We start from the raw sequence: 22,186 nt of genomic DNA on the forward strand, positions 1-22,186 counted from the left end.
GAATCTACTTTCCTATCAATAACCCCATTATTACTTACTATGTTTCATCTGGGCTGCTTTTAACTCCAATCGGCCAGCCCTTAGGGCTATGTTTTCATGAACTCACCTAACCCATGATAGCTTCTCCTTCCTCCTCCACCTTCTTCTCTCCCTTATGGTTCTTCCCTGACCTCCGGCCTGCCCAGCCTGTCTCACCTGCCCAGCTATTGGCTGTCAGCATTTTTATTCATCCATTAGAAATAACTTGTGGGGAAGGGTCACATAGTGTCACTTGGGTCTACATGTGGATTCTCTTGAATCTGGGGCAACCAGGTCTTGTGGGCCCACAGTTAGCATTACAGTACACAGTAAAAGATCAACCCTTAACAGCAGGTTAACATCATTACCTTATTCTGCAGACAAGAGAGAACAAGGGCACAGTGATGCTGACTACCTAGTTTACAAAACAAATTGTCTGACTTATATTTGACAGATGGGTAAAAAATTTCTATCACTTAGTGAATCACTGAACCTCATATTAGAAAATAAATGTCCCTTGTGAAGTAAGACCTACAGGTTCCAATCACACTTGAAAAAAACGAAATGAACAGCTTTGGAAACAGAGGCCACAGGTTGCATACCACATCACAGCAGAGACCTTCAAAACAGCATCAACTATGTATAAACCATGGGTTATTTAAGAACACTGGCTCGGTGGCTTTCACTCAAGAAAACTACTCTCCTCCATGGGTGATCTCACTTGTTCTCGGTTCCTTACTTTGTCCCCTGTCTTAGGTCTCTCTCTTGGCGGGTGGGAGGAATTTAGGAATGCCTCCTTTTACTTTACTTAGGTGATCCTCTTTATGTAATGTGAAATGTTTAGAAAGCCAAGATATGAAAGGTGACCAAAAGAGGTTTTTCACTATCTCCTTTAGTCAGTATCTAAAGGCAGTATTTGTTCTGCTACTGCAGTTTTCTTTTTCTTTTAGGGATTCAAGTAGCCCAGAAATGCTGCTCATTTTTCCTAAGGGGGAAGACACATAAGAATCTGCACATAGACAACCGTTGCAGAAGATAACGGAAAATGCTTCAGAAAAGGACTTTGGGGCTTTATGATCCATGAGGTCTTCACAGCCAAGTCTCCTGAAACAGCCCCAATGTCTTCCTGCTTGCTTTTATTTGTATGCTCCTCCACAGGGATCTACATGTCAATCACATATAGGGGATGGGCTACATTTTTGTCCTTGTGAACAAGCCAAACTTTTGCTATCAGTGGTGAGAGAAAAAACAATAAACAGCTACAATAAAATGAGTTGTTTCAGATACTGAGAAGTAATATCAAAGGAGACTAGACAAAGGAACATGAATTTAAAGTAGGTAAGAACCAACAATTAATTACTCAGCCATGACTGGGAAGAGACAGTAGACAAATGGTTATGTGGGGGCATACAGATAACGAAGAAGTGCAGCTGGGCCATAGTGAATGGAGACAGGACAGGAGCGGGCAGAGTAGCCAGGCTCTACACTGATTCACTGTACAAAGGTAACGAGCTTGGAGCTTTGACTTATTTTAGTTCAAAGAATAGCTTGACTACTTCTGGGAGTCAAGACTTGCCTTTTTACTTTACTCCCTGTCTTTACCCAGCTAAGGCTGGACTCTCGGCTCTCTGCATTTCCCTTGGTTTTGTGCCTTCGCCTTTAATGATGCTTACTCCAGTAAGTATACTGTTCCTTAGAATGAATCATGCCAGAATGACAGTGTTTGAGGATATGACAGCAGGGTGTGTGCATGTACCTCTGTGTGTGTGTGTATGTATCTGTGTGTGTGCATATATACATATCTATATCTCTATATATATCTGATTTGATCAGGAGTAACTAGAACAAGGCCTAATATACAATGAAAACATAAGATTCTACAGGGCAGAAACAAGCAGACTCAAATCAAGTGCAAAGACCATCTAAAATAGTGGGACATTTTAGGAACAGTGTCCTGTAGAATAAACTGGATGAGCCACATATCTATGAAGGTGGCTTTACTGTGGTGATAGATGTTATTGAATGAAGAGTGTATATTAATGAATGCTTTTCATTTCATCCGATCTGTCACTGAGACAAGCTCATTACAGACTATTTACAAGAACCAGTCCATCAAAAAGGCATAAAAGCAGCTGTCAGAAAGTAAGACAGAAGGATCCCTGAAGGATCCCAGAAGGAACCTGAGGCAACGTTATGGTACCACTATGCACTAGTTGGGACACAGTGGTGATCTAGCCTGGTTCCAACTAATTACAACTCATTTTTCTTACTATTTATATAACTATGTATTCCTTCATACTGTGTGCACAATTATTATAATAAATAGCTCCAAAATAAACAGCTGCTAATGTTATTAAAATCATTGCTAGCTATTACACATTGCTGCATGAATCTAGGAACTTTATTAGGCAATCAAACTACTAGAAAATGCAGATCAGTAGCCAGCATATTTAGGCGGAAGCTGCAATGATATTATACTTCAGAAATATTGAAGAATATGATCCAGGCATGATGATACAGCCAGGCATGATGACACACACCTTCAACCCCAGTACTCAGGGTATGGGTGGCAGAGCCAGGCAGATCTGTGAGCTTGAAGCCCACCTGGTTTACCGGGTGAGTTCCAGGACAGCAGTGCTATGTAGAGAAATCCTGTCTTGAAAAATTAATGAATGAATAAATAATACACACACAAATATAAAACTGCAAACCAAACTTAAAGCTACACTTTCATTATCTTTAAGATCTTCAGAAAACCCAACAACCAGTTTAGACAACATTATGTGAATATCAAAAGGTTTGTATGACTTTACCGTATAAATGTGAAACTGGATATGACCATAGCTAACTAGAAGGAGTTTACCAGGTTTAATTAGTTTTTGCTGGTACTGGACATTAAATGTCAAGTCTTCAATGTCACTCCAGCTTTATGTAATTGTACTTCTGGCTTCAGAACAGGGCTCGACTAGCTCAAGGAGTTCACATTCCGTCCACAGTGGGACACTACTCAGCATTAGTTACCACAGTGATTTATGCAGTATCACAAACACACTCAGACTCACTGGTGGGATAGCCTAGGGTTATGCATTCATTTAAGGCTTTAGAGGAAAAAAATAAATAAATTTCAGCATTTCCTAATACTGTGTCATTCTTATAGGTGTACATGTCAATCTTGTATTATAAGGTCCATAACCTCATGTCTCCATACCATTTTCTGACTTCAATCTATATTTAGCTTTAGTTTGTTCTTGCTCAGAAATCATCTTAACATGTGCTACCTTATATAGAGAAACCTTCTCACAGTAATGATTTTAATTAACACAGAAGAACCTTTCTCTGACATTGAAAAGGAAATAGTTGTGTTTCGTTGCTACCACTGTTGACTGCAAAGCTGTTTTCTACACAGGGTGCAGAAAATACTGAGAAGCAGAGAGTCACAAGCATTTAAGCTTAAGCTCTAAGTCTGATACTACCCCGCTGAATAAGCTTATGTAAGTTTGTAGATTACTTCGGTGCTCTGAGTCTGTCTTTTGGTTTTGTTTATTGCTTTTTATTTACAGAGTGGAAAGATTGGCCTCAGTAAGGGCTGAACTTGGGAGAGAGTAGGAAAAAGGACTGTTTCCGGAACCGAACTCTTCCTACGTGGCTTTTCTCCCTCCCTCCGGGTCTTCAGAACGGCCAGAAGCTGAATGGTCATGCCCTCTTTGATTTTGTCCTACTGTGCTTTTAGATGTTGCTCAAAATGTAGCATACTCTTTGAGTTGACATACCAGGCAAAAGTGAGCTCAAAATGTTTGGGGCCAGGTTCTCAGCTATGGAGATTTGCTTTGTGTTGAAGGGAACAAACAGTAAAGAATATATATTTAAACAAAATAGTAGCTTATTTTTCTTGTTGGGCACATCCACATAACCGTAGCAGTGTATATACAAGTCATCCAGTTCTGTGTTGAGAAGGCCCAGAAGCAACGACTACTTCTGTTTCCCGGACTTTATTTCCAAATATGAACCTCCCCTAAAGTAGAGGCCAAACTCCCGCAGTAATGGCTGATGCTGAGGATAGGTCAGGGAAAAGGCAAGGGGATCACGGAAAAGGCAAATTCTCCCCTTCATCAGAAAAGGAATTAATGGGTCTGTATTGACAGGAACACAGAAGCAAGTAAGAATGTGTTAAGGAGGACTGGAGAGATGGTTCAGCAGTTAAGAGCACTGACTGCTCTTCCAGAGGTCCTGAGTTCAATTCCCAGCAACAACTTGGTGGCTCACAACCATCTGTAATGGGGTCTGATGCCATCTTCTAGTGTGCCTGAAGACAGTGTACTCACATACATAAATAAATAATTCTCTCAAAAAAAAGAAAAAAGATGTGTTAAGGAGTAATACTCGGCCTTACAGATGGTTCCAATAGCTTCTCCCCGCAAACCACATTAGTTGTTTCTTAATGAGCATAAAATAATTTTTACAACCCTTGTAATAAAGAAACTTGGCCAGGTATGGTGATACACATCTGTAATTGCAGTGCTGGAGTCTGATGCAGGAGGATTTTTGAGTTTGAGGCCAGCCTGGGTTTCTCTGGAAGACCCTATCTCTAAACAACAAAAATAGAAAGAAATCCCTGAAGATACACCTCAGTAAAGAGATAAAAACCTTGGTCATGAATCAGGATGTCACTATGTGACTCCTAAGGAAATTCAATGAGACAGGCACATCACTTCAGTTGTGCTTCTAAAACGGCTCATAAAAATCAAACACAATCCGGGCAGTGGTGGAGCACACCTTTAATCCCAGCACTTGGGAGGCAGAGGTAGGCAGATTTCTGAGTTCGAGGCTAGCCTGGTCTAGAGTGAGTTCCAGGACAGCCAGGACCACACAGAGAAACCCTGTCTCAGAAAACCAAAAAAAAAAAAAAAAGTCATACACAAAAATCATTTACACGCATACCAACGGATAGTATGCCAATTAACCATGAGGTAATTAAACATCTCAAGGCCATGGAGAAAGGCTAAAGAACAGCTTCACACTGGTGTAAGCTAAAGGGGCAAGACAACTGGAAACCAGGGGCCATCCCAGACAGGATTCTAGACCTAAGTTGGAAACAGCAGCATACGCGGTATTAATTTCAGTAGAGTTCTTGGACACCAGGGTGTGAAGTTCTGAACTGGCACATTCCCTAAAACCCTCAGGTTGAAACCCTGGCCCTGGTGGAACTCTGTTCAGATGAAAGAGTTGAAAGAGTTATTAAGGTTAAATGAGATCATAATGGTGGAACAACTGACTGATCAGAAGGGGCTAGTGCTCCTTTAAGAAAGACATCAGCAAGCTTGCTGACTCCTGTCAGGCATGTGAGTACACAAGTCTGCCACTAGTGAGAGAGATTCCTCATGAAAAATTAGCCACCACCTTGATCTTGGTTCTTCAGCTTCCAGAAATGTAATACATTTGTTGAGTAACCTCTTCTGAAGTGTGCTGCTATGATGGGTCAAGGTGATAGCATTGTATTACTATGCTATGATCGCACAACATTGGGCTGATGTTAAATACTTGATGGATGCCTGTGCTGTGTCCTTGTAATCAACACTCATGCAAGGATTCGGTTTACAGTTCCAGAATATCGTCTGTCTGCCCTCGTCTCCAAGGGTACAAAGATCTTTAAGATCTTGGAAACCAGGTGAAGGATAAGTAGGGAATGCATTATTTACGCAATGTTTATATAACTTTTAAATTATTTCAAAGTGAATATTGGAGATTGAAACATTTTAGCTATCATCCAGAAACACTTTTATATACATGAGCTGTTATTTTTCATTATCATACAGGAATTGGATTGGTACCTATTTCATTTTATTAAAAGAGAAATCTAGAAAGACCTACATCACTTTACTGCTATCAAAATGGCTGTTCCTCAGATATTCACTTTCAATTAATAAGAAAGCAATAAATAAGAAAGCAGTCATGATTGCAACCCTATTATTGACATATTTATACAGCTGTTTTGAAAAATATGGAGAAACAATAGCTGGAAAGGGAAAATAGTTGAAGGAAATATATTGTTGGCTTTAAGCACATTAACATTAGCATAGGATTTTAAAAACATTTACAAGTATATTGTTTGCATGTATGTGCCATGTATGTGCAGTGCCTGAAGAAGGTAGAATCACATTCCCAGGAACTGAAGTCAGAGACAGTTCTGTGTCCCTAGGTGAGTGCAGGAAACTGAAGCCAGGTCCTCTACAAGAACAGCAGATGCTCTTAAGGTCTGAGCCACCTCTCCAGCCCCCTCATATAGAATTTGAGTCTATGCGGTAAGAAAAGTAACATGAGAGCAAAATGTTGACAATCTGGTATCAGAATGAAAGTACATGCAGAGGGAAAGGGTGATCAAACACTGTCATACCAGGATGGGAGAAAGGAAGAAGTCTGTAACTTCCGTGACCACGTACTAGAGTGATGTCCTAGACGATGCCTAGAGCCATCAGCGCTGTGGCCACTATTCTGTTACTTCCTCAAGGCCATCATCTCCACTGTCACCAAAGTATAGATGCCCCTCACTTCTGCTTCCCCTTGCCCTGCTCATTCTCACCGTGGGACTTACATCATGTTCTTCCTGCAGTGTGAATCAAATCATATCCAATCACTCCCATTTTGTCCCTTAGCCATGGCTGAAATAGCTCTGTAGTATCAGGTGTCTGTGCCTGCTGTGACCCCATTTGCTTTCACTGTTAACTCTGCTCGCTCTGCACGCTCCCACACTGACCCTGTTTTTGTTGTTGTTGTTTGGCTTTGTTGATATTCAATCCTGTCCAACTTATTTCTGCCTCTGGACTTGTGTACATGTGAGATTTTTGTCTCGTGGGTAGCTCTTTCACAGTTTGGGAGTAGGCTCAAATGTCACCTCCAGGAAGACCTTCGTTTACCTCTTTAGAATCCCTCCCCATTGTCACTCTCAATGACTTCATGCCATCATCAGCTAGTTTCATAGCAGACACTGTTAGTTGAAATTCCTTTATTTTACATTTATTTTCTGAGTCCTTCAGTAGAGGCTGCAGTCAATAACAAAAGTCATTGTACCTGACTTAGTTTGGAATGTCCCCAGCAAACTAAAAAGGTGTATGGCTCAGTGAGAGTCAAGGAATACATGCTGATTGACTGACAGCTCTTTCGGCTTTCAGTTCCAATCCACAATGTGGGGATAGTTAGACCCACAGCGGCCATCAGAAATAAGCTCTAGCTTATGAAGGTGGAAAGGTGGGCACGAGAGAGCTATTGGCTTCTTACAGCTTCTCGAAGAAGGAAAGTCTTTTCTTTAATGGAGCAATTGATCACACCGATCACACTCACAGACCAGCACATCAATGAGTTAGTTCGCCTTCAGACTGGACTCTGGATAATAATAATGTCGGGGGAGAGTAGTTTTGGAAGGAGCCTGGAGTAGGGGATGAATATGACCCAAATACAGAGTAAAATACCCTCAAAGAAGTAATAAAACCAAACCATTATTTTGAAAAAGAAATGACCTAACTTTTATAAAAGTCTTACTATGCTTCAAGCAATGGCAAAATCACATTATATTCTTACCCTCTTTGAATTACTGTGATTTCCATTCACGAAACAGGGCCATCAGGTTACAGAGAAGTCATATTAAAATAAAACTTATGCAAGGACAAGACTTGAGTAAATTCATTGATGCTTAACCTCGGAATCTGCTCTCAGTGCTATTTAATATTGGTCCTGGTTTGTGTAACATTTAGAGAACTGAAGAAAGCTTTAGCGTATTTCCCAGGGGTCTCTGCCTGCAAGATGCACATCTTTATTCCTTCAGTCCCTCCTTTAAAGGCCCTCCTGTCCTGGTCCCTCTATTCTGACAAACTTGGTTTTTTTCAGCGGCCGTCTGACCTAATGGTTTTGCTGGGTAAATAGCAGAGGGGTGATGAGCGCAGTGGGAGACATCTGCCCATGGGGCTGAGAAGATGCACAGGTCGAGGGTGTTGGAGAGAAAGGCGGTTCTCACAGTAAGTGTTCCTGAAAGAGGGACGTTTGCCTGCGCTCAGTCTGCGGTGGAAAGCAACGGGGCTTAGCGAACCCCAAGTGGGAGCCCCGCGGCAGAGCTGCCGCTGGGGGCCGCTAGGTCGAGACAAAGGCTGGCGAAGTTTGGGAAGATGGGGATACAAGCCCCAGTGAGGAGTTTGCACGCCGAAGGCCCAAATGCATTTTCTGCAAAGTAAACTAAAGAAGCATCCCAAGGAAACAAAAGTGCAAGGCACAGTCACTTAGCAAAAAAACGCGAACTTACCCTCTTCGGGCCACCCGGCCTCCGTAGCGCCACTGCTACCTGTGGAATCTGGTAGTCAAGGCAGCAGCGGGGGCTCAAGCCGGGTACCGCGAGACTCGCGAGGTCTCGCGAGATCTCGCCAGCGGCCCCGGCGGGCGGATGTTCTTTCCGGGGGGTTATGGGAGGGCTCTGGTGTCCGGGATGGAGGTTGGTGGCTTCGTGTGGCCGGGGCTGGAGGCAGCCCGGGTGGTCAGGGCGGACTGTGGTGAACGCAGAGCGGGTGCTTAGGCCCGGGTGGGATGGGCTCGGAGGCGCAGAGCAGGGTCTGAGACGCCTCGGGACATGGAAGCGCCCGAGCGGGGTTCGGGGGCCCGCGGCGCAGCCGCCAAGGCGGCCGAGGAGCAGCAACCCTTTCCAGCGCGCGCAGGAGGACGAGTGGCGGCGGCGGAACAAGACGGTGCTCACCTACGTGGCCGCGGCCGCCGTGGGCATGCTGGGGGCCTCCTACGCCGCGGTGCCCCTCTATCGGCTCTACTGCCAGGTAAGGGAGGGGGCGAGGCGCGGCACGGATTCCACCTGAGCCATCCCCCTGCCGGGGAGGCCGAGGTCACCCGCCGGAGGGGGGAGGGGGCGTCGCCTCGGATCCAGACCGGGAAGGACGTGCCCAAGGTCACTAAAAAAAAGCTTGCAAGTGGAAGCCGGTTCCGGTAATGATGGAGCTGGTGCCACCCTTCAAAGGGCTATCAGTACAGCCATTCTGTGAAGCGCGGGGAGAAGGTACCGCTAACAGTTCGTGAGTTAGGGCGGCTGTCGCATACCTGGAGGTTCACAGGACACCTCCCCTGCCCCAGATAATTGTCCAACCTAAAATGCTAATAGTATACATAGGCCGAGACCCACAGAAATGGAATTGACACTCCTGTGTTCAAGCTTTCCTCATTCTAGGTTAGCATCATCAGCCTAGGCTAGGTTAGCATCATCAGGCTAGGCTGGGTTAGCCTGAGGTTTAGGAAAAAAAAAAAGAAAAAACCCTAAAATCAAGTTCCACGTTAAGCACCGATATTTCCAAAAGAATGCCCTGTTACTTGTGGAATCAACGAGTTTTAGAGAAGGAAATAAATACGGGAAGCCATAGAATGGTCCCACTTCATGAGCAAATTAAAATGTAACCCAGGAAAACTGTGACAGACTCAGTAATATAGGCTTGAGCCCAGGACATTATTTTTCTGTTTTCTGCATTTTAGTTTAAACACCAAACTTGAGAAACTTCAATAACATGTCCCTAGAATATATAAGGAATTGTTTTGTTATTGTAGGATGGCACACTTAATTGCTTTTTATTCAGCCGACTTAAATCCTTTATGAAAAAAAAAATAGTTCACCTTAAAACTGAGTCTCTGAAACAGAATCACATCCTTACCTGTTAACTAAGGTCAAATTTATGATTTATCTTTTAGGGTTAAAGTTTAATTTGACAATATTGAGAGAAATTGAAAAAGCTAAGTAACATGTGTAACAAGCGAAAGAAAGATAATAAAATATTAATATGGTAGGGTTTTTTTTTTTTTTAGCCTCTTCCTTTAGCCTCATATGGCTTTTTGTTTTTCTGGTGTAAGAAAGGTAAGTTATCTAGAAGGGAGAATTCTGGTAACCTCAGGCAGCAGTACACCTTGGAAGTAATACCACCTCTACATCTAATGAGGAAATAATGGTGATGACGAAACGTCAGACCCAAATTACTCTTTTGGTACTTTAGGGTAGTTGGCGGGGCAGGGTAGCCCAACAAGAAGAAGAAAGTCAGGGCCTCATTAACTGTGATGAAGGGTAAATAGGTGTGGATGCAGAGATTACAACTAAGAGGCAGGAAACCATTAACCTCCAACGTGGGAAAACAGTTACGATGCCCTAGGAAGGCAGAATATAAGAATAAAGTTATGAACTTAATGTGAACTGTAAAATCCATGGTACAGAAAAGTATACACAGGAACGTGGAAGTAGATATTTCCTCATTTAAGTTAAAATGACCAGGTTTGGTTCAACTTTTTAAGTGAGTAATAGTTTATGTAAAATATACTAGCAGTGAAGGGGACTGTGTTTAATGAAAATCACACTTGAAAATATTTGGCATCCTCTCAGAGATTAATAGTTTGTCTTCAAGTTTTGCTTTTCAAAAGTAGGAATCACTTTAACAAATACAGGCAAACCGTTGACGCAGTTACAAGAATGGCCAGAGGTAGCATACAGTTTGGCTCCAAGTAGAGCATTCAATCGCTTTCCAAATGTTACTTTTCTGCAGTAAGTCCGTGAAGATCTAAACCCTGCTGTTTACCATATGCAGTGTCTGTTGTAGACTACTGGGCTTGGAGGATCAGCAGTGGCCGGGCACTCCTCAGACCAGATCGAGAACATGGTGCCTGTCAAGGATCGCATCATTAAGGTCACCTTCAATGCTGACGTTCATGCCAGTCTCCAGTGGAACTTCAGACCTCAGCAAACAGAGATCTATGTGAGTGACTAGTGCACCTGTCTAAGGTCATTTCAAAACGCTAGGACACCTCACTAATAATTACACTCAATAATTGTGAAATATAATTCATGAAATGTAGTTGTACAAGTGTTTTGAAATGTCTACTTTCTTTTTTTTTTTGGATAGTTTCTTTATTTACGTTTCAAATATTATCCTCCCCCTTTCCTCACACCCCCTGCTTCTATAAGGGTGTTACTCTACCCACCCACCCACTCCCACTTCCCTGCCCTTGATTCCCCTACACTGGGGCATCTATCAAGCCTTCATAGGACCAAGGATCCCTCCTCTCATTGATGCCTGACAAGCCATCCTCTTCTACATATGCAGCTAGAGCCATATGTACTCCTTGGTTGATGGCTTAGTCCCTGGGAGCTCTGGGGGGTCTGGTTGGTTGATATTGTTGTTCTTCCTATAGGGTTGCAAACCCCTTAAACTACTTCAGTCCTTTCTCTAACTCCTCTATTGGGGACCTGGAGATGAGTCTAATGGTTGGCTGAGAGCATCTGTCTCTGTATTTGTAAGGCTCTGGCAGAGCCTCTCAGGAGATAGCTATATCATGCTCCTGTCAGCATGCACTTCTTGGCATCCACAATAGTGTCTGGGTTTAGTAACTGTATATGGGATGAATCCCTAGGTGGGACGGTATCTGGATGGCCTTTCCTTTAGTATCTGCTTTACACTTTATCTCCATATTTGATCCTGTATTTTGTTTTCCTTCTAAGAAGGACCAAAGCACCCATACTTTTAGTCTTCCTTCTTCTTGAGCTTCATGTGGTCTGTGAATTGTATCTTGAGTATTTGGAGCTTTTGGACTAATATCCACTCATCAGTGAGTGCATACCATGTGTGTTCTTTTGTGATTGGGTTACCTTTCTCAGGATGATATTTTCTGGTTCTATGCATTTGTCTAAGAATTTCATGAATTCATTGTTTTTAATAGCTGAGTAGTATTTCATTGTGTAAATGTACCACATTTTCTGTATCCATTCCTCTATTGAAGGACATCTGGATTCTTTCTAGCTTCTGGCTGTTATAAATAAGACTGCTATGAACATAGTGGAACATGTGTCCTTATGACATGTTGGAACATCTTCTGGGTATATGCCCAGGAGTGGTATAGCTGGGTCCTCAGGTAGTACTATATCCAATTTTCTGAGGATTTCCAAACTGAATTCCAGAGTGGTTGTACCAGTTTGGAATCCCACCAGCAGTGGAGGAGTGTTCTTTCTCTGCATCCTCGCCAGCATCTGTCACCTGAGTTTTCGATCTTAGCCATTCTGACTGGTGTGAGGTGGAATCTTCGGGTTGTTTTGATTTGCATTGCCCAGATGACTAAGGGTGTTGAACATTTCTTTATGTGCCTCTCAGCCATTCAGTATTTCTCAGTTGAAAATTCTTTGTTTAACTCTTTACCCCATTTCTTCTCGGGAGTGAAATGTCTACTTTTTAAAAGTGCCTTCCTTCCCTTTGAATGTAACTATAACATTAGAGGTTTTTGTGAGAGTCTCAATGTGTAGCCCAGCCTGGCCTAAAACTCATGGTCCTGCCTCAACTTAGCCTAGCTTGCTATTTTTCTTGATTTCTCCATGTATTAACTTTTGTTTTAAACAAAAGTTTTATTCAGTCAGTTTTATTCTGGTTGTAAACTTATTGTATTACAATATAAGATTTAACGTCAGTTCAACATTGATATCCTCTTAAAGAAATTCAACTATGGCATTAAGGTCTATGTGATTTAGAGGTATAGAGGCATGTACTTTGTATGGTGCTGACTATATTTTAACTTTTAATAACCTGGAACAAAGTCATGTGTTTATAATTGTGATTAAAAGCTGATTGAATCCCTTGGTCATTAATGTTGAGTTTATAGCAGTACCTAGTCATATTATATAGCTTTCTGACTTTTACTCTGGTGGTATAGATGACAGTAAGAAAAATGTGGAGAATCATAATCATAAAAAGTAATTTACTGGTTTATCAGAAGTATTTCTGTCCCTCAAAAAGAAAAAAATGTAATTTTGGGGGTAGGAGAAAGTACTGAGGTCTGAACCAAGGGTCTTTTATGTTCCACCACTGAGCTAAGCATCCCCACTACTAATAAAAATATTTAGATGTGAGTCAGTTATTTCAATGGTAACAGAAGTAACCATACTCCTATATTGTATCCAAATGCTTGTAAATTTTTACTAATTGCAGTTCTGGAAGGATTTGAAGTGAGATTTGCATGTTAATTGGAGATGACACTCAAAAGCTTTAATATCACACATTATTAACAAACTCTTATACATCATAGTGCTTGTCCAGTTTAGTGACCATCACCTAATATTCATTAAGAATTTTGTAGGTTATAGCTTTGGATAATGGTTCAAATTGCATAGCAGTAAACAGGGTGATGGTGAATTGGTATAGGTGACAGGATGTCCAATGGAATCTTTTTATAGCCTTGGGTGCCACTGTTTTTGTTTTTAATTTTTCAAATTATTAACTGAACAGATTTTGCTCTGTTTGTTTTACTTTGGTTATATATTTATGGCACTCAGAATTAAAGTAAGTTTAACATTGTCGTCCTTCAAAAGATTTGGCAATCATGACATTCAGGTTTAACTATTATAAAGTATTTGGGCTTGAGTTGTGGTTTGCTTAGTTTGTCCTTGGACACATGGTAATTAATTTGTAGGTTATTGCTTGAAGAATGTCAGACAACCAACAGGGACATTCATAACTATGGTTCTTTATTGACATAAGCAAATATAATCTGAATCTAAGATAGGCTTGTTGCAATATTCCCAGTACATTGGATTAGGTATTATGGTCCAGTTAGGTATTAGGTATAATAGGCAAATAATATGACTTAATTTAGCAGGAGGAAAGCATGGCACTGGAGCTAATGTGTGTTTATTAAAACAGGTGGTACCAGGAGAGACTGCACTGGCATTTTATAAAGCTAAGAATCCTACTGACAAACCAGTAATTGGAATTTCTACGTATAATGTTGTACCGTTTGAAGCTGGACAGTATTTCAATAAAATACAGGTAAACTGAATATAAACTTTATGATAAATGTTTGAGCAACTGCTTAATATGAATTAAATGCTTTTAGTTTCTAAGAATTCTTTTCTGGCTGGGTGTTATAGTTTAAGCCTGTAATCCTAGTACTCAGGAGGCTGAGATGGGAGCAGGGCCATGAGGTAGAGGCCAGCCAGATATGTAATTGATACTAGCCTGACCTAGGCTTCAGTGTGAGACCCTGATTCAGAAACAAAACAAAAGCATCAGTTAGTACTTATTTTGTCTAAATATAAAGCCTTTAAAAAAAATTAAAAAAAAAAAAACCTCTTCATTACCTACACCAGCTAGATGGTGTTTGCTCCTTTTGTTTGTTCGTTTGTTTTGAGACAGGGTCTGTGTAATCCTGACTGTCCTGGGACTCTATGTAGACCAAGGCTGACTGGTGGTGTCAAAGGGCTGCACCACTACATCTGGCTACTGTATTTATAACCCTTAAAGCAAAACTCGGCCTTTGATGAAAAGATGCTATTATCCTATAATGGTGCTTAAGGGTAGGGAATGAATATTGCTTTAAGTAATAGAGTTGGCCTGCTATTATTCACCAAGTATCTTTCTATAATTTATAGTGCTTCTGTTTTGAAGAACAAAGGCTTAATCCACAAGAAGAAGTAGATATGCCGGTGTTTTTCTACATTGATCCTGAATTTGCAGAAGATCCAAGAATGGTGAATGTCGACCTCATCACTCTGTCTTACACTTTTTTTGAAGCGAAGGAAGGGCACAAGTTGCCAGTTCCAGGCTATAATTGAAGCAGCTCCCAAGGCCTGCTTCAGATTTGTGATTTTTGGAAAATCATGTATTGCTTTCTCAGAAGAGAAATATTCTACAATAATGTATTTTAAAGCCTCGTATTTTAAATGGTTTTACCTTTCTTTCTTTCTTTGCACCTTCATTTATCCCACTTAAGACTGAAAGAACAAGTTCAAAATTCAGTCTGCGGTGAAAAGATGCTGCTATCCTGTGATGGTGCTTAAGGGTAGGAAACAAACACAGCTCTGTTTTAAGTAATAGAATATGAATATTGTTCATATTCCAAGCCTGAAGAATATATGACTGCCCAAGTGTGACTATTAAAAACTGCATCATGGGCCAGGAATATTAATCAGTGGGTTCAATAAAGTGTTTGCCACATAGGCCTGACAACTTGATTTCTATTCCCGGAACCAGCCTTAAAAGAGTGAATACAGTAGCTCCTACCTGTAATCCCAGAGTTCTTACAGTGAGCTGGGAGGTAGGGCCAGGAGAATCATCTTGCCTGTATATGCATGCTCTGGCTGCCCACACACAAACACATAAACTGCTTTAATAGTTCAGTTTAAGTCCTCCTGAAGTATTAGCCCTTCACATCTATAATAATGTATCTATCTGAAAACTTCGAAAGAGAAGCGATATGCAACTGTTTAGTTCATAAGCATGCTGGCTGCTGTTTTCCTTCAGTATAACCTGACACCATTTACAAATTTTAAAATTTATCTTCTTAATATGTGAGGAGGATGAATGCCACCCATGCTGCAGCAGACAATGGGCAAGCTGTGGGAGACAGCTTTGTCTTACTGTCTCAGGAATCAGGGGAGCGCGTGCTTTCACCTGCTGAGTTTTCTTTGGCTGGCCCAACAGTTAAAAACTCAGTGTGGAGTGGAGGAGGAGTCACTTGCTCCCACGTTTGCCTTCTGAGTGCAAGTGTGCCTTTTTCTGTTAAGCTCGAGGGCTGTTTTATTCCGAGTACTGACTAGATAATCATCTGGAAATGACAGAATCACCATCTAACAGAAGAATTACACCTGCTAGTCTAAGCTAGCATTTACCATCATAAATCCAAGTTCATTAACATCATGTAAGGGTAAAATTGTGAAGATTTACTGACATAAAAGCTCATTAAACTAGAAGACAAAACAACAACAACACAACTGACAAATTAATAGTAATTTAATTTTATGTAAATGATGCATCGTCCAGTTTTCCAAGAGTCTTTGTTTCAAATCAGAATGTGAATTATAATAAAAGGCAAGAATGTTTAACATTCTTGTTAAACAAGAATGTTTAACAAGAATGTTTACATAGGACTAACTACATCTTAGGCCACCTGATGCAGTGGCCTACTCAGGCACTTGAAATATAATTAAACAAGTCTCTCAAGCAATTCTAAACCAAAATGTTATTTATAAACAAGTACAAACTGAATTGTACATTCAGATTCAGTTAAATAAAGGCACTCATTTTCTTCCTTTCCCCATCTGTTTATAATATTTTATAGTAGGATGATCGATCTTAAAGTACCCCATCATAGATCTGTCATAATTTGTACTGATGGCAGGCAGTGGCTGCACAATGTAAGAGTTCACAGTTTAACCAGTTGGCCTAGTCCTAGGCAGTTTTCCTCACAACCAGATTTTCTTGAAGTCTCAAGGCATTGTCAGGAACAGCAGTGTTGGCCAGGAAGTGTTAACTCTTCTGTTGAAGCTTCCAGCAGAGAAATGGTCCACTGGGGCTCTCCCTGTTGGCAAGTCTTGTCTGTCAGGCCTCTGCTGATCAAGGATTCCTTTAGAGAGCTGGCCCTTTGTGTATCTGAAATAAAGAGAAGACATTGGCCCATCTGCCCTTCCCGAACGACTGGAAGACCACAGTTAAACAGCAGAAAGGCTGGAAGGCACTTCCCCCTCCCATGGTTACAGATGAGAAGGGAATAAAAAGAGAACAGGTCATTAGAGGTCAGGTGTCCAGTAGTGTGTGAATAGGATAATGGGTGCAGGAGCACTAATGATGGCTTCTGTTGTCCAGGTAGCTGGGTATGTACTGCCCACCAGAGCCATAAGAGCTGCATTAAAATGACAAGGAATTTCTACTGATCATCTGGTTTTGTTAGCATTAATACTTATATGCCCAAAATTAACTTTTGAATTTCCATGCCTCATTTCTAGACAAGAGCACAGAGATTATATTTCATTAGTGAGCACTGGTCATCACTAAGTAATTCAGAGGAATTTGGTATTGTACTAAAGCAAGTGTCAGGCGTATGTGGTCCTTACAGAATTTCATACAAAATGTGATAATTCCACTGAAATTCTATGTAAGTTAAGTTGCATAAGCTGGTGTCTTTTACCTTAGCAGTCACTATGACTTTGAGCTCCTTTCTGGTGGTAACCATCAATTTCTTCATAAACAGCTCTGAAAAAAAAAAGCCACCAAGGCACATCAGCTTCAAAGTACTATATTACCATCACTGGAACAAAAAATACAGGCTCTTGAGGAATGGTCAGGCATCATAAATGATTTAAAAGAGATCTTTAACCTTGAGCTGAGCTTATTCTAACATACAACATCCAATATTAGAGTCTTTGCTATGTCCTTTCAAACCCAATTCACTTTTACTTTTGATTTAAAGGAAAACTATGATTCAAATTTGGGCAGTTTGATTTTCTTTTTTTACTTCAAAGATAAAACTCTGTCTCCACTGGAATGGCTTTTCATACAACCACCTATTTCCATGTAACTTAACACAGCATGGAGTTCTGGGTTTTTGACCTGTTTGTGCTCTGGAGAGTGTTATCATAGCTATCCACAGGTTAAAGTTTCCATGTCTGGCACTAGATCCCCATTACTTTCTTCATTCTGTGTGTTGGCATTCCCAGCTCATGGAATGTGCTAGAACTTTCTACTGGGTTTCTATTCAAGTTCTTTTGTAGACTTGGCAACAACTAGCAATGCTGCCTCCTCTGACTGCCCTCTGGCCTTCATTTAGGTTAGTTATTCCTGTTACATCCACTCTAGTCACTATACCCTTTACTACTGACAGCAATGACATAACTTCTGTCTCCACTTTACATTTAATGTTTACAGCATAGTCACTGCCTTCAAAATACGGGAAATGTTCGACAAGAGAATTATCTGTATTCTTTTATATATGTCCCACTGAGACAAAAAGAAAATTCTTGGACTGGGATTCCTGGCCAAGTGCTGTGAAGAGCCCAGAACTTCTGAGGCTGCTTTTCCTTAAGTTCCTGGATTTAATCAGACCTTCAGTGGACCCGAGGTTCTAAGTCTCCAGAAAGCAAGAACCACAGTGGTGAGAATCGAAGGTTTTACTTCTCCAGATTGCTTACTGACCATCTCTCTCACCTGAGGTACCTGGACATGACATACCTAATTAAAGCCGTTAATCCGAATAGCCTCAGGGACCTGACATAGCTAGACATGGGATGTAAGTGCCAGTTTCTCTAACTACCAATATGTTCAGTGACGTAACAACTTTTATCAAGCATTACCTAGGGAAATTGCATCATCCTGAGTTAGAAAAAGTGTTGGGTGTACATACCTGTAATCCCAGCACTCAGGTCAGGAAGGTCCTGAGTCCACTAAGGTTTACTAATAAATGTTGCCAAAATGGCTGTCTACTCTTAAGGGCCTAAATAAGGGGGGCACATCTAATGCTTACATGTGCGGTCATTGGCAGTCATGGGTCAAGTGGGCTCTGGTGAACTGCAGAATATACTCTGTACAGGAGACATACACTTCTCACTACTACCACCTTTGTTAGAGTATAAACAGGTAAGCCAAAGCAGGATCCCAAAGCTTGACAAGTGCTGACTATTTTGGTTATATTATTTTTAAACTGTTAGTAATTAATTTTTTAAATGTACATTTTCAATTCTGCATAGATCAAACAAAATACAACTGGGATCAGCTATAGATTCCAGATTACCAGTTTCTGAATAGTGATTTCCAAAAACTTGTTTTGAGCATTTTTTATGGGTGTCAGGGCATAGAGGGGGCAGTAATATGATATGGAACTGGAGAGAGGGCTCAGCAGTTAAAAACACTGGCTACTTTTCAGAGGACCTGGGGTCAATGCCCAGCACCCACATAGAGGTTTACAGTGGTCTATAACATCAGTTCCACAGAATCTGATACCCTTGTCTTGCCTCCACAGGTACAGATGTGTGCAGACATGCACGCAGGCAAATAAAACACATAAAATAATAAAACCCTATGATGTGCTTACTGTCTATTGCAAAATACTGCTTGGCAAACGGAAAATCATTAAGTGAGGATGCTAGGAGAATTTTCATCTTTCTTTTGGTCAAGGTCTTGCCAAGTAGCCTACACTGGCCTTGCTGTGGCCCTCCTACATTTGTCTCCTCTGTGCTCAAAGTATATGAGTCTGTTATGGCTATTGCTGGCTGTAAAACAGTTTTAACATTCATAGTCACTTTTAGTGATATTTTTGCTATACATGTTGAACACAAAAAGGTCTTTTACATGCCTTTTTGATTCAGTTCTGGGTTTTAAAATGTGGCATTAACATGCTGTCAATGAATAGTGTCCCCTTCAAGCTAGACACACTTGCCACCAATCTATGCAGAATGTTGGTTCTGGTTAATTCTTAATGTGCAACCCTAGCATTTTTTTCCATATTTTTTTAAATTGGGTATTTGTTTCAATTACATTTCCAATGCTATCCCAAAAGTCCCACACACGTTCTCCCACCCACTCCCCTATCCACCCACTCCCACTTCTTGGCCCTGGCGTTCCCACTGAGGCATATAAAGTTTGCACGACCAATGGGCCTCTCTTTCCACTGATGGCCGACTAGGCCATCTTCTGATTCATATGCATTTTTATTTCTTAGAGAGCAATAAGGCTATTAAGAGCAATGCCCACCGTAAAATCAAATCTTTTTAATAAGGCAATCAATTTCTGCCAAGAGCTAAACAAAGTTAAATGAATGTCCAAGCTCGGGTAGCTCTGTCACCAAAGGGAATCACAACAAAGCATAAATTAGTAATTGTATAAATGACTTACTCTGTAGTGGGGGCTAAAGGATCAAACTCCATTACCTCGTAGTAATTGGGCGGCTGGAGATCACCGTCTTTTATCACTTTAGATGGAGAAAACAAAGACTAGTAAGTACACTGTGCTTGGGAAGAGTGCGTCCAATCCATTTCTATTTAACATAATATTGAATATTTAATTTAGATTTTAAGTATATGAGTGTAACAAATACAACCAAGACAGACTGTTCAAATGATACTGAGTTCCACAGGTCTGTCTAGAAAATGTTTCCCGGCCTCAACTAATGGGAGTCAAAAGGGTGTCATCCCTGAGTTTATTACATGTAGCTTCAATGAACAGTGAGCTCTCCATAATTCTCCCCTATTTTGAGGTAATCATTTCTGGCAGATTCCGGCATTCTCACAAGTTTACTTACTTGATGCAAAGTGTAAGGTTTTGCATACCTGGATGACTGCTTGGCAAGGGTGGCAGCCTCTGGTTTGCTGCTGCTGCTGTGGCGGTGTGTAGGCTAACTGGCTGGAGTAATACTGAATTGGAGTGAATCTGAAGGAAGTACAACACACATTGAGGCATACATTCTACAGTAAGCACTTTTCTTACTCAGATTTTCTGGCTTCCAAATGGCACTGCGCCAAGAACCGTACACACTCAATCGAGTAGGAACCAGTCATTTTTACTACTTTCATTCTAAAGCAATAACTATACTTGTAAGATTGACTACTTTTCTGCCTGGTTTCATGCTCGTTATATTCCATTTCCCACATAAAATGTAAAATGTATTTAAAAACACTGCTTTTAAGGAAGAATTGGAATTGGGTGGGTTCAGTCTAGCTTCCGTTTCCCCCTGAATGTGAAATCTCAGCCTTGGACTGGAATGAAATTCAGTTTACAGGTAGGCATACAGTGATGCTATCAAAGCAAAGCCAATAAAGATAAATTTCTTCTTGGTCTAGGTTTAGCTAGCACGCCCAAATAAAGATAGAACCTGAGAGGCTGAGTCAGGAAGATGAACTCCAGGCTCACCCCATCTACACAGCAAGATCCTGACTCAGGCAAAACCACGTTTTGTAATTTCCTCCATCCTATAAATATGTTCTGGGCATCTACTACTTAGTTGCCAGGCACTCGTAAGACTCTAAATAAAACAGACAAGAAATAGGATCAGTGTCCAGTGGCCTGTTCTGTGGTGAAAGAGCAGGCTATGGGAGGAGAGAGGCTGAGCTAGAATGGGATTCTCAGCCTGGCAACGAATGCCTCACCACTGGGTACCGTCAGGCAAAGGGCTGACTGATATTAGAGAGCACAGGTTTCTAGGCTCTGACATCAGGAAGGCTATCATGGCTGATGCATAGTGAGCCAAGAGAGGCCAGGAGTCAAGACAGCAGAGGTTAAAGACAGTGCGATAGATTGCCATTCTGAGCTTTTTACAGAATAAACCAATGGGGAAGGTAAGCAGGTGGGGCTTGAGCGGATGAGTGGCATGTCTGGAGATTGCTTGGGTTTGTTTTGCTAAGAGTAGATGACTCTGGGATCATCTGGGGCTGAATGAGATGGATTGGGACTGCAGAAAGTCGTTGGGAGGCAAAAGCGTAAAACAAGCCTGGAGAAGTTATTACAGTATCCACTGTATGATCACTTAAGCTGGGGTGTGAAAGTGGAGAGATGTGGGCAGTTAGCATATTTTAAAGCAGAAGGGAAAACGGTGGGATCAATGATATTTACAAGGCTTTAAGCACCTGACAAAGTGTTTAGTGAGGTATGGAATCTGTTAGAAGAGCTGGTTCTTCAGTGCTTCTGAGGAGAGTAGTTACTGGGAAGAAAGGGAGCAGAGTAAATGGAATTTACTGGGTTCAGAGAACAGGGTCTAGGCTGAAGATAAAATTTCATTGATTGTCAAATCTTGGTCATATTAAGGCTGGTAATGCATGCCTTTAATCCCATTGTTTAGATGGTAAAGGCATGAGGCTGAGGAGTTTGTGGTCCACTTTGGGTAAAGGAGACCCTGTCTCTAAGGAGAAAGATGGGGAAACAAAGGGTCCTAAAGGAATGAAGGTAAACAAGACAGAGGGAAGTCTGTGCTACAAGAGAAGACGAGACCCGGAGAAGAAATGAAAAGAAATGAGGGCTATGTGAGAGTCATGAGCACATAAGAGGAAGTGCTAGCTAAGACTAGGACAGGAATTAGGCACAAGTATGACTACGTGAGACACTGTTGCCCTTGGAAGGGGCTTAGAGAGGGAGTGACGAACAGCTTCCAAGTCTTTGCAAATACAAACAGTGTTGAACTGTTTTTTTTCTTAATAGTGCTGGAGATCAAACTTAGGGTCTGTGCAATTAGACAGGTGTTGCACCACTGAGCTATATCACAAAAATTATAAAATCATCATCTTTAACCATCTCATCTATGAGAAGTAAAATAAAATTTGCCTATCTTCAAAAGATTGAGGTGGCCAGCAATGGCTCTGCCAGCCAACTGTGAAGATAACGCGGAGTAAAACCTAAGAGTCAACAAACAG

General features: G+C 41.3%; 3 protein-coding genes across 5 annotated transcripts in view; 1 reads left to right on the forward strand and 2 right to left on the reverse strand.

Annotated features, from left to right (window-relative positions):
- The window catches only part of Stxbp4 (syntaxin binding protein 4), a 152,970-nt gene extending 144,591 nt beyond the window's left edge, over positions 1-8,379 (reverse strand). For both annotated transcript variants that reach the window (XM_021177757.2, XM_029483796.1), the window contains exon 1: positions 8,306-8,379. The gene's annotated coding sequence lies outside the window, so the exon portion shown is untranslated. The remainder of the gene's footprint in view (positions 1-8,305) is intronic.
- A 51-nt stretch (positions 8,380-8,430) lies between these two features.
- Positions 8,431-15,013, forward strand: LOC110305777 (cytochrome c oxidase assembly protein COX11, mitochondrial). The gene is made up of 4 exons (XM_021177886.2): positions 8,431-8,825; positions 10,635-10,790; positions 13,719-13,844; positions 14,447-15,013. The coding sequence occupies exons 1-4, from the start codon at positions 8,463-8,465 to the stop codon at positions 14,627-14,629; spliced, it is 828 nt and encodes a 275-aa protein (XP_021033545.1). The 5' UTR covers positions 8,431-8,462; the 3' UTR covers positions 14,630-15,013.
- Positions 15,014-15,788: 775 nt separating this feature from the next.
- Positions 15,789-22,186, reverse strand: part of Tom1l1 (target of myb1 like 1 membrane trafficking protein) — a 42,248-nt gene continuing 35,850 nt past the window's right edge. For both annotated transcript variants that reach the window (XM_021177885.2, XM_029483603.1), the window contains 4 exons: positions 20,114-20,213; positions 19,680-19,755; positions 16,981-17,045; positions 15,789-16,445 (listed from right to left, as the gene is read on the reverse strand). In XM_021177885.2, coding sequence (XP_021033544.1) covers positions 16,982-17,045; positions 19,680-19,755; positions 20,114-20,213 — 240 coding nt within the window. In that variant the 3' untranslated portion in view covers positions 15,789-16,445; position 16,981. The remainder of the gene's footprint in view (positions 16,446-16,980; positions 17,046-19,679; positions 19,756-20,113; positions 20,214-22,186) is intronic.

The sequence above is a fragment of the Mus caroli genome, chromosome 11 (assembly GCF_900094665.2).
Source record: "Mus caroli chromosome 11, CAROLI_EIJ_v1.1, whole genome shotgun sequence".
In the NCBI taxonomy this organism is placed as follows: domain Eukaryota; kingdom Metazoa; phylum Chordata; class Mammalia; order Rodentia; family Muridae; genus Mus; species Mus caroli.

What these genes read in the sequence shown, in the direction of transcription:
- LOC110305777 (XM_021177886.2), top strand. Translation starts at nt 8,463, where the DNA reads ATGGGAGGGCTCTGGTGTCCGGGATGGAGGTTGGTGGCTTCGTGTGGC. An exon ending in CTCAGCAAACAGAGATCTAT is followed by an intron (nt 10,791 to 13,718) that starts GTGAGTGACTAG and finishes TTATTAAAACAG; the next exon opens with GTGGTACCAGGAGAGACTGC. An exon ending in AGTATTTCAATAAAATACAG is followed by an intron (nt 13,845 to 14,446) that starts GTAAACTGAATA and finishes TATAATTTATAG; the next exon opens with TGCTTCTGTTTTGAAGAACA.